This window comes from Oncorhynchus tshawytscha, linkage group LG32, assembly GCF_018296145.1.
Source record: "Oncorhynchus tshawytscha isolate Ot180627B linkage group LG32, Otsh_v2.0, whole genome shotgun sequence".
In the NCBI taxonomy this organism is placed as follows: Eukaryota; Metazoa; Chordata; class Actinopteri; order Salmoniformes; family Salmonidae; genus Oncorhynchus; species Oncorhynchus tshawytscha.
The window spans coordinates 4,228,925-4,243,620 of NC_056460.1; the positions used below are offsets into that span (position 1 = coordinate 4,228,925).

At 42.4% G+C, this 14,696-nt stretch overlaps 1 protein-coding gene across 1 annotated transcript; it reads left to right on the top strand.

The window, feature by feature from the left end:
- Positions 1–3,066: 3,066 nt before the first annotated feature.
- On the top strand, positions 3,067–13,598 carry LOC112230444 (heme-binding protein 1). Its single transcript, XM_024396762.2, has 6 exons — positions 3,067–3,200; positions 8,898–9,083; positions 9,660–9,751; positions 10,194–10,335; positions 10,659–10,842; positions 11,334–13,598. Exons 2-6 carry the CDS (start codon positions 8,924–8,926, stop codon positions 11,506–11,508), a joined length of 753 nt encoding a protein of 250 aa, XP_024252530.1. The 5' UTR covers positions 3,067–3,200; positions 8,898–8,923; the 3' UTR covers positions 11,509–13,598.
- The last annotated feature ends 1,098 nt before the right edge of the window (positions 13,599–14,696 follow it).

Consider the following 14,696-nt stretch of genomic DNA (forward strand, 5'->3'; position numbering starts at 1 on the left):
CTGCGCTGTGCTGGCAAACCGGGGACACCATGCGTAAGGCTGGTGCCATGTACGCCGGCCCGAGGAGACGCACTGGAGACCAGATGCGCAGAGCCGGCTTTATGGCACCTGGCTCGATGCCCACTCCTGCCCGGTCCCTCTCGCTCTCCGGTAAGCACCGGGAGTTGGCTCAGGTCTCCTACCTGACTTAGCCACACTCCCCGTGTGCCCCCACCCAATACATTTTTGGGGCTTCCTTGCCAGCCATGTTCCCTCGAAGCGCTGGCTCCCATTATCTGCTGCCTCCGCTCTCCTGGCTGCCTCCACCTGTTCCCATGGGAGGCGATCCCTTCTCCTCCCATGTGTCGCAACCCTTGCCGTCCAAAACGTCCTCCCATGTCCAGGAGTCCTGAGATCGCTGCTGCACGATACCACGCTGCTTGGTCCTTTTTTGGTGGGTGTTTCTGAGGAGTAAGGATCGGACCAAAGCGCAGCGTGGTAAGTGTTCATGGTGATTTTAATTAAAGAAAGCACTGAACACTGAATCAAAACAATAAACGATGACGTGAATTTACAAAACCGAAACAGTACCGTGTGGCCCAAACACTCACACGGAAACAAAGAATAAAATAACAGAACTATGGTCAGAACGTGACAGATTATTCAGGGAGTGATAGATGAGCAGATTGTGGTGTGTAAGTAGTGATACTGGTGTGCTAAAGAGCAGCAAAGTAAATAAAAACAATATGGGGATGACGTAGGTAGATTGGGTGGGCTATTTACAGATGGACTATGTACAGCTGCAGCGAGCGGATATTCAAGTCTCTCTGGTTATACTCGCCACCACTAGTCGTTGCACACCAAGCTAGCGTTACTGGTGCAGACTTGGGGACCAACCGAACTCCAACCACCTATTCTGCATACTATAGGCGCCTTTGGCAGGGATAACTATTCTGCATACTAGGGTCCTTTGGCAGGGCATGCATTGCAAGACATAAAACGTTGGCTGTGGAGGCATGGTCAATCCATATAGGGTTTTTCAGTCTGCCATTCTTTGAAAGCATTGGGGGTGATGACACTATGGAGTCCCATTCAATGAAGGGACACGACAATTTCAAAGATTTTGTAGAGTTACAGTTCATGTAAGCAAATCAATTCAATTGAAATAAATTCATTAGGCCCTAATCAATGGACTTCACATGACTGGGAATGCAGATATGCATCTGTTGGTCACAGATATGTAAAAGAAAAAGTTAGGGCCTTGGATCAGAAAACCAGTAAGTATCTGGTGTGACAATTTGCCTCATGCAGCACAACATGTTCTTCGAATAAAGTTGATCAGGCTGTTGATTGTGGCCTGTGGAATGTTGTCCCACTCTTCTTCAATGGCTGAGCGAAGTTGATGGATATTGGCGGGAACTGGAACACTGTTATACATGCTCAATGAATGGCATGTCTGGTGAGAATTTTGGGCATGGAAGAACTGGGACATATTCAGATTCCAGGAATTGTGTACAGATCCTTATGACATGGGGCCGTGCATTATCATGTTAAAACAGGAGGTGATGGCGGTGGATGAGTGGCACAACAATGGGCCTCAGAATCTCGTCACGGTATCTCTGTATTCAAATTGCCATCGATAAAATGCAATTGTGTTTGATGTCCGTAGCTTATGCCTGCCCATACCATAACCCCACCGCCACCATGGGGTACTCCATTCACAAAGTTGACGTCAGCAAACAGCTCGCCCACACAACGCCATACATGTGGTTTGCAGTTGTGAGGCCTGTTGGATGTACTGCCAAATTCTCTAAAACAACATTGGTTGAGAAATGAATATTCAATTATCTGGCAACAGCTCTGATGGACATTCCTGCAGTCAGCATGCCAATTGCAAGCTCCCTCAACTTGATACATCTGTGGCATTGTGTTGTGACAAAACTGCACATGTTAGTGACCTTTTATTGTCCCCAGCACAAGGTACACCTGTGTAATGATCATGCTGTTAATTCAGCTTCTTCATATGCCTGACCTGTCAGGTGGATGGATTATCTTGGCAAAGGAGAAATGCTCACTAACAGGGATGCAAACTAATTGTTGCAAAAAAATCTGAGCGAAATAAGGGTTTTGTGCTTATGGAAAATTTCAGGGATCTTTTTATTTCAGTTCATGAAACATGGGGATCAGCACTTTACATATTCCGTTTATATTTTTCATCAGTGTAGTTTTTCAATTAAACATTTCCACATACATAGATACATAGATCCACATAACTCGACATGACTAGGCAAGGATGTATTGCTCAACAATCAAACAGAAAAAGACATGTAAAAAAACTACAACATTTTTGACGAGACTGCCTTTATGACAAACTTTGTAGTCAATTTTGACACTAGAATAAATGTTTCTGACTCAAAACAAAGCCACATAGGCCATTTTCAAAGTGATTGGTTGCTTTTTAGGGGCAGTCACTATACACTTAACAAAATACAATATGTAATCGGAATTACTCAATATAGAGTCTGCAAAACTTAAATTGGTCTCTTGTGCTGGGCAGTGGGTTTAATACAGAGTGCTGGTGACTCATTACTTCAGCCGCTACATTCATTACAATCCAATACACTGCATATGAATTACATACTGTATGGGTTTATAGATATAAACTGCTGTATATGCTGAGGTAAAAGTGGGTTGGGAATACTCAGTAGGGTCTGTAGGTCGAGTGGAAAGTGTGTCTTGGTATTTAGACTTCAGTCCCTCAAAAAATAACACCATATATTGATTCTACAGACCCTACTCTACTGAGAATTACCAACCTCTCTTTTGACTCAGCACATAGAATCGTTTTTTCTCCACAGCCCAATGTTGTGAACATACTGATCTGAACATTGTGTTTTTTGATAGTGGTCTTACAAAAGGTTTTTAGAAGCATATTTGTAATTATTTTCATAAAGTCCTTTTTGCGTTTGCTTTTATGCACAATAAAAATGGGACATTGATTAAAATGTAATGCTGTATCTTTTGAAATAGTTATCCACATTTTAATCTTTTGAAATGCGGGCTTTTATTTTGAAGGAATTGTATTAGCATACAAAACTGACGTCGTCGTTTGTGCTGCTGGCAGAACACTAGTGCGGCATTGAATGTATATGTCCTGTTTTGATTGTACAGTAGATCAGAAGAAGTAGTGCTCAAATACGATCCTTTACTTTGTTGACCAGGTAAGAACGCCGACTTTATCACTAAATGTTACATTCGGGTAAACGAGTTGGTCTAAACTAGGGTTCAGGGAAGAATATAACAAATTAATAGCTAAATGTCCGAAAAGTCCACAGATTCTACACAATTAATAACCGATTGCGGCTTAACCAATATAAATGATTGTAAAAAAAATTACAAATGTAAACGATGAGCTGTCTATCCTAAAGCCTATTACCTTCATGGCATGCGTTCAAGCAACCCCTAATGACATTTTTGCCGCGTTATTGGGTGTGCTGGTTCCCTAGGGTTGACCTACTTTTGCTGTCATGCATTGCAGTCAGTGTGTTTGTTCGACTTTGCAGGCGACTTGCCGACTGACTGATCTACAAATGACCTTGCATCACAAATAACAACTCATTATTATTTGTTGATCAGCCAGTGTCACCATTTACCCACAATGCATTTGACGCTCTCAAACACGGTAGTGAGTTCACTGCCCATTTAATTGTCTGATAAAATCCTTAACGAAGGCTGTGCTGTTGTGCACTCCTTTTGGTGGTTTTGTTAGCGCGCGCTGGTATCGTGTTTGGTTTGTGTTGAGTAATGTGCAGCCCGGTTGCCGTAGTAAACTGAGTTTAATTATGTGGGGTAAAAGCCGATGTATGACTAATCAGATCTCTGTAGCGGCAGTACAGCATTTACTGAGATGCGACCTCGGCAGAAGTCAAAGCATTCGTACTGCTTGCGCTTTGGGGAGCTGTCGTACGCATCCAATAAATTGGTCTGCGGTGCACCACTCGTAGTGATAGCCTTTCAGCTAATTACAAACAACTGGCCAAACGAAATGACAAGACCTTACCTCTTCTGAGATGTTGGAGTAGGAGCTCAGCCAATTCTATCATGAAGTCAAAATACTGCACCGGTTTTCCACCTGCATCTCCCCGATACCCCCCAGCAAAATTAGGCTACATTCAGGCTATTGTTTATTTCACACTATGTTGAGGTAAACATCAGAGTATAATTCTTGTATGGATGTCAACCCCAATACATGTCCATGTCATCAATCAACTGCATTACAGTTAAAAGTGACTGAATACCACCACTGATTTCTGTATGCAAGCTATGCTACCAGTTTATATGAATGGGAGCATATCAGCACTTCTAACCCGGAAAAGGGACTACTTCTAAATGTTATGCAGCGAAAACAGCCAAATATATAAAAGTCTGATTTTAATAACCACATTGTGGGCCTGTTACAAAACATAAATCATGATGGATTTGACAAATATCCACTTTGTTTGATAAGATTTGTTGATTGTTTACAAATCCTCCCTGATCTCCTTCCAGGAGTTCTAACTCCTTTTTGTGTCTTTGAAATCCCTACATGAGGTATCATAAATATGTATTTTATTTGTCAACTTGTTCTGATAGACTTTCATCAAAGTTCTCAATGTTTATGCAGGATGTACTGCCCCCACCTAATGCCAACCAACATGTCAATACAGAGCTATGCGGAGCCCTTCGCATTGTTACCTCAATTTGGCCTACGCAAGCCTCCAGAGGCTCCACAATTGCGTCACACCCTTCGTTCGGAGACTCCGAACAACATTTCCAGATGAAGCATAAATCAGCTTTTCAAACAGACCTATATCCATCCTGCCCTGCCTATCTAAGGTCTTCGAAAGCCAGGTCAACAAACAGGTCACTGACCATCTCGAATTCCACCGTACCTTCTCCGCTGTGCAATCTGGTTTACGAGCTGGTCACGGGTGCACCTCAGCCACACTCAAGGTACTAAACGATATCATAACCGCCATCGATAAAAGACAGTACTGTGCAGCTGTCTTCATCGACCTTGCCAAGGCTTTCGACTCTGTCAATCACCATATTCTTATCGGCAGACTCAGTAGCCTCGGTTTTTCGGATGACTGCCTTGCCTGGTTCACCAATTACTTTGCAGACAGAGTTCAGTGTGTCAAATCGGAGGGCATGCTGTCCGGTCCTCTGGCAGTCTTTATGGGGGTGCCACAGGGTTCAATCCTTGGGCCGACTCTTTTCTCTGTATATATCAATGATGTCGCTCTTGCTGCGGGTGATTCCCTGATCCACCTCTACGCAGACGACACCATTCTATATACTTCCGGCCCGTCCTTGGACACTGTGCTATCTAACCTCCAAACGAGCTTCAATGCCATACAATACTCATTCCGTGGCCTCCAACTGCTCTTAAACGCTAGTAAAACCAAATGCATGCTTTTCAACTGTTCGCTGCCTGCACCCGCACGCCTGACCAGCATCACCACCCTGGATGGTTCCGACCTTGAATATGTGGACATCTATAAGTACCTAGGTGTCTGGCTAGACTGTAAACTCTCCTTCCAGACTCATATCAAACATCTCCAATCGAAAATCAAATCAAGAGTCGGCTTTCTATTCCGCAACAAAGCCTCCTTCACTCACGCCGCCAAACTTACCCTAGTAAAACTGACTATCCTACCGATCCTCGACTTCGGCGATGTCATCTACAAAATTGCTTCCAACACTCTACTCAGCAAACTGGATGCAGTTTATCACAGTGCCATCCGTTTTGTCACTAAAGCACCATATACCACCCACCACTGCGACTTGTATGCTCTAGTCGGCTGGCCCTCGCTACATATTCGTCACCAGACCCACTGGCTCCAGGTCATCTACAAGTCCATGCTAGGTAAAGCTCCGCCTTATCTCAGTTCACTGGTCACGATGGCAACACCCATCCGTAGCACGCGCTCCAGCAGGTGTATCTCACTGATCATCCCTAAAGCCAACACCTCATTTGGCCGCCTTTCGTTCCAGTTCTCTGCTGCCTGTGACTGGAATGAATTACAAAAATCGCTGAAGTTGGAGACTTTTTTATCTCCCTCACCAACTTCAAACATCTGCTATCTGAGCAGCTAACCGATCGCTGCAGCTGTACATAGTCTATCGGTAAATAGCCCACCCATTTTTACCAATCTCATCCCCATACTGTTTTTATTTATTTACTTTTCTGCTCTTTTGCACACCAATATCTCTACCTGTACATGACCATCTGATCATTTATCACTCCAGTGTTAATCTGCAAAATTGTAATTATTCGCCTACCTCCTCATGCCTTTTGCACACAATGTATATAGACTCCCCTTTTTTTCTACTGTGTTATTGACTTGTTAATTGTTTACTCCATGTGTAACTCTGTGTTGTCTGTTCACACTGCTATGCTTTATCTTGGCCAGGTCGCAGTTGCAAATGAGAACTTGTTCTCAACTTGCCTACCTGGTTAAATAAAGGTGAAATAAAAAAAATAAAAAAATGTATTTGTCACATGCGTCTAATACAACAGGTGTAGACTTTACTGTGAAATTCTTACTTACAAGCCCTTAACCAACATTGCAGTTAAAGAAATAGAGTTAAGAAAATATTTACTAAAATAAACTAAAATAAATATATAAAAGTAACACAATATAAGGACAATAATGAGGCTATATTCAGGGGGTACAGGTACCAAGTCAATGTGCAGATTACAGGTTAGTCTAGGTCATTTGTACATGGAGGTAGGGGTAAAGTGACTATGCATAGATAATGAACAGCATGGAGCAGCAGTGTAAAAACAAAGGGTGGGGTGTCAATGTAAATAGTCCGGGTGGCCATTTCATTATTTGTTCAGCAGTCTTATGGCTTGGGGGTAGAAGCTGTTAAGGAACCTTTCGGACCTAGATTTGTCGCTCCGGTACTGCTTGCCGTGCGTGTTATGATCTTCTTCATCTGATGAGGAGTATGAAAGATCGGACCAAAAACACAAAATAACCAAAGTGAAACAATGAAAATCGAAACAGTTCTGTATGGTGAAACACAGACACAGAAAACAACTACCCACCAACCATAGTGGGGAAAACAGGCTGCCTAAGTATGGTTCTCAATCAGAGACAACGATTGACAGCTGCCTCTGATTGGGAACCATACCAGGCCAAACACATAGAACTATAACACATAGAACAAAAACATAGAATGCCCACCCCAACTCATGCCCTGACCAAAGTGACAGTACCCCCCAAAGGTGCGGACTCCGGACGCAGAACTTAAACCCATAAACCCCGCTGCTTCGGCGCGGGACGTGGACCCCACTCCACCTTAGTCATGGTACGTGGAGGAGGCACCTGGATGGACCGGGCTGTGGGGAGCACTGGAGCTCTTGTGCGCAGCCTTGGCACCACTCCTCCAGGCTGGATGACCACTTTAGCCCGGACCCTCCAGAGTGCAGGCACAGGTTGAACCGGGCTGTGGGAGAGCACTGGAGATCTGGTGCATACCACTCGCACCTCTCCCTTAGGCTCAATGCCCACATTCGCCCGGCACGGGCAGAGCGCAGGCATAGGGCGAACTGCACCCTCCCAGCGCCCCGGAGACACAGCACGCAGCGCCGGCGCAGGATACCCTGGGCCGAAACGGCGTACCGGAGACCAAACACGCTGAGCTGGCACAACACGCCCTGGCTGGATGCCCACTCTCGCATGGCACTTGCGGGGGGCTGGCCTATAGCGCTCCGGGCTATGAGCGCGCACTGGCGACACCGTGCGCTTCACCGCATAACACGGTGCCTGACCAGTACTACGCCTCTCCCGGTAAGCACGGGGAGTTGGCTCAGGTCTATCGCCTGACTCCGCCAATCTCCCCGTGTGCCTGTTGCGCTGCCTTACCTCATATGGCTCATATTCCCAAGCCAGTGTCCCTTACCGTCTAGTATCTCCTCCCAATCCAGGAGTCGAGAACCCTCTGCTCCTTGTTACCACGCTGCTTGGTCTTTTTCTGGTGGGTAGTTCTGTAACGATCTTCTTCATCTGATGAGGAGTACAGAGCTCAAACAATCCATAAAGATATCCGTCATGTTGTGGAGTCAACATTAGTCAGAAATAGCATTATAAATATTCACTTACCTTTGATGATCTTCATCAGAATGCACTCCCAGGAATCCCATTTCCACAATAAATGTTTGATTTGTTCGATAAAATTCATCATTTATGTCCAAATGTCCTCCTTTTGTTAGCACGTTTGGAAAACAAATCCAAACTCACGACTTGCGTGCAAGTCCAGCGGAAGTTCTGTTCCAGTCCGTAGAAACATGTCAAACGAAGTATAGAATCAATCTTTAGGATGTTTTTATCATAAATCTTCAATAATGTCTGTAGAAAAGCAATGGAACGCGAGGTAACTCTCACATGAACGCGTCACGAGCCCATGGCACTCTGCCAGACACCTTGCTCAATCCCCTCTCATTCAGCCCCCTTCACAGTAGAAGCCTGACACAAGATTCTAAAGACTGTTGACATCTAGTGGAAGCCTTAGGAAGTTCAAAATGACCCCACAGACACTGTATATTGGAATGGCAATGAGTTGAAAAACTACAAACCTCAGATCTCCTACTTCCTGGTTGGATTTTTTTTCAGGTTTTTGTCTGCCATATGAGTTCTGTTATACTCACAGACATCATTCAAACAGTTTTAGAAACTTCAGAGTGTTTTCTATCCAATACTAATAATAATATGCATATATTAGCAACTGGGACTGAGTAGCAGGCAGTTTACTCTGGGCACCTTATTCATCCAAGCTACTCAATACTGCCCCCCAGTCCCAAAGAAGTTAACAATCACCCTATTTCTAGGAAAAGTAACAAACTTGTCTTCTTGGTCTTGTATTTGCAGATCTGCCCGGGCTGTGGACGAAAACAATGGCACTAATCTCCCTCGAGGATCTCGACGGATTGGAGGATGAAGAACTGGACAATGACATCACTGACAACCCTGATCCAATGGAGGACGACGAGCAGCAGAGGCTGTACACCCATTGGCAGGCGATCGCCAGCACACACCAGGTGTCCGTCCCCCGAGGTAAGCGAGATAGGCGGTGGAGTAAAATAGTCCCATTCGAGGTAGTTGCTTGGCAGCAGTGTATTTGGAGACAATCAATCTGAGAAATCTAACTCATTGCAACAGGACATGGTTTCTTCCTATAGTTTAAATAAAATCTCAGATTCTAGTTGCTACATCCTGTCCATAAGCAAAGACGGCTAAACAAAGTCCCAGAAAATGATGGCTACATTTCAACAATAATGGTGCATTGTTTTACGGCACGTTGTTTTATCTTCCACATTCCAAACCGTCTGTAATACAGCAGTATGACTTGATTGCTATAGTGTGTGTACTGAAGTCTCTATCATGGCGTACTCAAATGGGCATCAGTTTGAGGTCTAGTAAGAAGCTTATAGATATTAGAGCAGGCCCATTTACCTAGAGACTTGAATACTTGACATTAGCCCTGGGTTCCTTTTATAAAGCATAAGCCAATGACGAATATCTCCCCACTTTACTTGGTTCCGGTGAAGTTTTTACCAGTGAGGTTTGCGCTCAGGCTGCTCTCTGTAAACTTTAAAATAAATGAAGAAGACCCCTGTGTTGTTTTGATAGAAATGACAGGACCAATTCAAGAGCTTACTCGACGGAACCAAACCCAAGAAAGAGAGCAGGTCCCCTTTACCTCCGTCTCTCTGCATGAAAAGGTACAGTATGTGTCCCTTCCACTTGTTACCAATCTTAGGTCAGGATGACAATGGCAGATATGTTGGCTGGATGTTCCATTTTGAAGTGAAGGAAAGTCTGTAGTAAAAGCTAAATGAAGCCATTTTCTTGTCTTTCTTTTGAGTGTCTGGCATATGTACTTTTGAGTGTTTTGAATGATAAATAAATAATGAAAGCTGTGTGTATGTTCAAACGGATTTGTGTAAATGCCTGAGTGCAATGTGGTGTGTAAAATCTGTGTGCGTGTTGCCTTTATGACCATCCATGTATTTGCTTGAGTGCAATTTATGTTGTGTGTGTGTGTGTGTGCGCGCACGTGTGTGTTTCAGCTTGAGCATCCATGCCATTGCTCGAGTGCAAAGTGAAGTGAAAGATCTCTTATATTCCCTGAATTACGAAGTGTATGTTTGTCTATTTCTGCAGCTGGGCGAGGTGCTGTTTGAGGAGCGGGTGTACCCTGCAGGGAAGTGGGCGTGCATCACTAAAGGGGAGAAGCTGTATGAGCAGAGCATCTCCATGGGCTTCATGAAACTCATGAAATTCATCTGCAAGGAGAACTCTGTCGGTAAGGGCTTAGTGTTCATGTTACTGTGTAATTATTGATGTAAGTATAGTGAAAAATCTATTGTAATCACTCATTGTTACAACTATATTGTAATCACTTGTTGTTCCACTGTACTTACAGCAGTAACCCTAACCCTTATCATAACCTTAAGTACAGTGCATCTACAATTGATTGATTTGGGGCCTAGACTCTATTGTATATTAATTAGTCATTCTTGCTGTACTTACATCAGTAATCCTAATCCTTACCATAGACCTAAATATAGTGTATAGTAAAACAGGGTAACAGTGAGTAATTATAATAGCACACTCTTGTATCGACAGGACGCTATTTGGGAATGACTGTACCCATTGTGAACAGTATCCAAATGCTGGAGGACGGCAATGGCTTTCAGAAAGACATCTTGACCGCATACTACCTGCCTGCTGAGTTCCAGGCCAACCCGCCCCAGCCAACTGACCTAGACATCACCATACTCCAAAGGGAGGCTTTACGAGTCATCACCCGGTAAGGACACTCCCACCTCTGGCTGACTTCGATACTCAAGCCCCAGGCTTGATTTGAGGCATATTCTACTTCGCCTGTGGTTTGGAGACCTATTCTGACCCATTTACATATCGACATGTAAAAATAGATGGATTCAGATAGACAATGTCTAGCCAAAATGGGTGGAAATAATTAGTCAGATTAGTGATAAAAAAAACAAACATGGATATTAACTATACTGGCTGGTTTCCCAGCATATTAAAAAGCACTTACAATGGAGTCCACATTGAGCATTTGTTTTGGTCCAGTACTGGCTTAATCTGTGTGTGGGGAATCAACCCAAACAATAATGTTAACTTCAATAAATAATGGATACGTACTAGCTAGACTCACACACTACTTTGCATTGGTAAGATATCTGGCTAAAATACTATAGGTAAAAAAAATAATCAGATAATAGCAGTAATGATAGTATTTATTTAAACACGAATAACAAATGCGGTCTTCTGTAGGACTTTCTTCGGCACCACCACGGAGGAGACAATCATGCCTCAGATTAACCTGCTGTGGGAGATGCTGGGCCCCAGCGAGGAGATGCATCGCTACTCCTACATGGTGGCTGTCTACAACAACCCTGGGGAGTCCTGTCGCAGGAACGAGATCTGGTTCATCCGACGAGACCCCTAAATCTCTTATAACATCCACCTGTCCCCTCCTGTATCACCCCGACACCACCCTACCCCCCCCCCTCTGTGCCTCTAGGGTCGTGTTTATTTGCCGTTAAATGGAATAAAAGGGACAATAAGCAACACTCATTTTCAGTTTCCAGTGCAAAATGTTTTTAAAAAATGTTTATTTTTGTTTTTTGCGTACCCTAATCAACACAACCCAGATGATTCCTGTCATGGGGATAGAGAGTATGGATTAAAATGGGAGGAATGGCTCTTGGGTTGGTTTTAGAGGTAAACATGACAAGATTACTTTGAAGATGGTATTAGGTAGACAGTATGGCAGGAAAATACTTATTTAACATTCACTGAGATGGTATGCTTTTCTATGCTCTAGGGCAGCACAAGAAAATACTAAACTTCAATGGCATTTATACCATGTACACAACCAAATATGGTGTTTAAAATACAAGTATATTGTAGTTAACTCTTATATTTCCATCACGTTTTCTTTATTTTTCTTGCTTTTTATGTTTAAAAAAATGATATCATCTAATCATTGCAAACTGGTGTCACATAATGTCACAGTCCGTTTTACATTTGAGTCATTTAGCAGACACTCTTATCCAGAGCGACTTACAGCAGTGAGTACGCATTTTAATACTTTTTTTCTTGATGTTGATACTATAATTTTTTTTTTTTAATGTCTTATAGGTCTGTAACTTACGAGAAACATGTTGTATTTGCGGTTGACTAGAGTAGGCATCCAGGTTTAACCTATTGTTATCCATAGGTAATTCTGACACAACTTTGTCATTCAAAGTTACTTGCTATGATATGTGGGTGTTCTCTTACTCTTAACTGTCATTAAGTTTTATCCTTCTAGTGAATTTTGCCCACACTTTGCTACTTTACCTACATTTGAGGCTGGTGTAGGGATTTTGGGTATACGTGTCCTAATAAGTAAGTTACTATCCCCCTTCCCCCAGCCACAAAATGATTGACAGATTGGTCATTCGTTACCTTCAGTTGCCACTAGGTGTCAACCAAACAGTAACGTTTGTATTATGTTTTTTGTCTGTTTATTTGCTTATTGGTGAATAGCGAATATCTCACAAATGAATAGATTGGTTTTGGTGAGGTTAGTTGTAAATGGAGCTGAGACTGGGACCAGGCTCTTTAGGTTTTGAGGAAGGTTCAAGCTTTTTGAAGATTCATAGCTATAGTTAATGATGGTTGGGGAATGGAAGTTTAATTAAAGTGACTTATGAACCTGTCCGTTCAGCATGGCCAAATTATGTGCTCTTACTGTGCTTGCCTCTTTTTTAAAAATATATTTCCCAGAATAAGTGTGTATTTGTTTGTATTCTCCAGTAATTAGTACGGTATACATTTGATATGTTAAAATTGTACCCGGCTTCTCTTTTGTGACCTTGTATTTCTATGCTGTTTTCAACTGTTTTCAATGCATACATTTCAACATTTCAGTGTGAATTGTAGTGGGTTGCTTCAATTTAAAGCTGCAATATATAACTTTTTGGGCAACCTGGCCAAATTCAAATAGAATTGTGAGGAGTTATAGATCATTCATTCTCATTGAAAGCAAGTCTAAGATGTAGTAGATCTGTTCTATGTGTGTTATTTCTATGCTTCTGTTCATAAGTTTTGTTTTTAACTCTTACTTTCTGTTTTGTACAATAACTTCAAACAGCTGAAAATACTATATTTTTGGTTATGAAAAATATATTTCACAGCAGTTTAGATGGTACAATGATCCCTCTACACTATTTTTGCTTGTTTTGTTACAAACCAACATTTGGAATTTTAGCAAACAGAGAGATTTCTTTATAGTGCATCTTTAAACTACTTAAAAGATTGCCAGTGTAAGTTAATGGAGATTTGATATACATTTACACTTAAAAACATACCGTGCCTTCAGAAAGTATTCACACCCCATTTACTTTTTCCCCATTTTGTTGTGTTACAGCCTGCATTTAAAATGTATTCAATTTAGATGTGTCACTGATCTGCACACAATACTGCATAATGTCAAAGTGGATCTTTTATTTTTTTTATTTTTACAAATTAATAAAAAATGAAGAGCTGAAATGCCTTGCGTCAATAAGTATTGAACCCCTTTGTTATGGCAAGCCTAAAAACATTCAGGAGTAGAAATTTGCTTAACAAATCACATAAGTTCCATGGACTCATTCTGTGTTCAATAATAGTGGTTAATATTCATTTTTAATGATTACGCAGTTTCTGTACCCCACACATACAATTATCTGTAAGGTCCCTCAATTGACTAATGAATTTCAACTACATATGCAACCACAAAGACCAGGGAGGTTTTCCAATGCCTTGCAAAGAAAGGCACTGATTACCTATTTGAGCATGGTGTAGTTATTCATTAGGCTTTAGATGGTGTATCTGGGGTCAATACAAAAGATACAGGCGTCCTTCCTTAACTTGAGAGGAGAGGAAGGAAACCGCTCAAGGATTTAAAACAGTTACAGAGTTTAATGGTTGTGATGTGAGAACTGAGGATGGATCGACAACATGGTAGTAACTCAACAATACTAACCTAAATTACAGAGTGAAAAGAAGGAAGCCTGGACAGAATAAAAATATTCCACAACATGCATCCTGTTTGCAACAAGGCACTTAAGTAATACTGCAAAAAATGTGGCAAAGAAATGTACTTTTTGGCCTGAATACAAAGCATTATGTTTGGAGCAACAACACATCACTGAGTTCCACTCGTCATATTTTCAAGCATGGTGTTGGCTGCATCTACCTAAATGTACGTATTACCTCAATTACCACGACTAACCGGTGCCGCCGCACATTGACTCTGTACCAGTACCCCCTGTATATAGTCTCCACATTGACTCTGTATCGGTACCCCCTGTATATAGCCTCCACATTAACTCTGTACCGGTACCCCCTGTATATAACCTCCACATTAACTCTACCGGTACCCCCTGTATATAGATTCCACATTGACTCTGTACCGGTACCCCCTGTATATAGCCTCCACATTGACTCTGTACCGGTACTCCCTGTATATAGCCTCCACATTGACTCTGTACCGGTACTCCCTGTATATAGCCTCCACATTGACTCTGTACCGTAAAACCCTGTATATAGCCTCCACATTGACTCTCTACCGTAAAACCCTGTATATAGCCTCCACATTGACTCTCT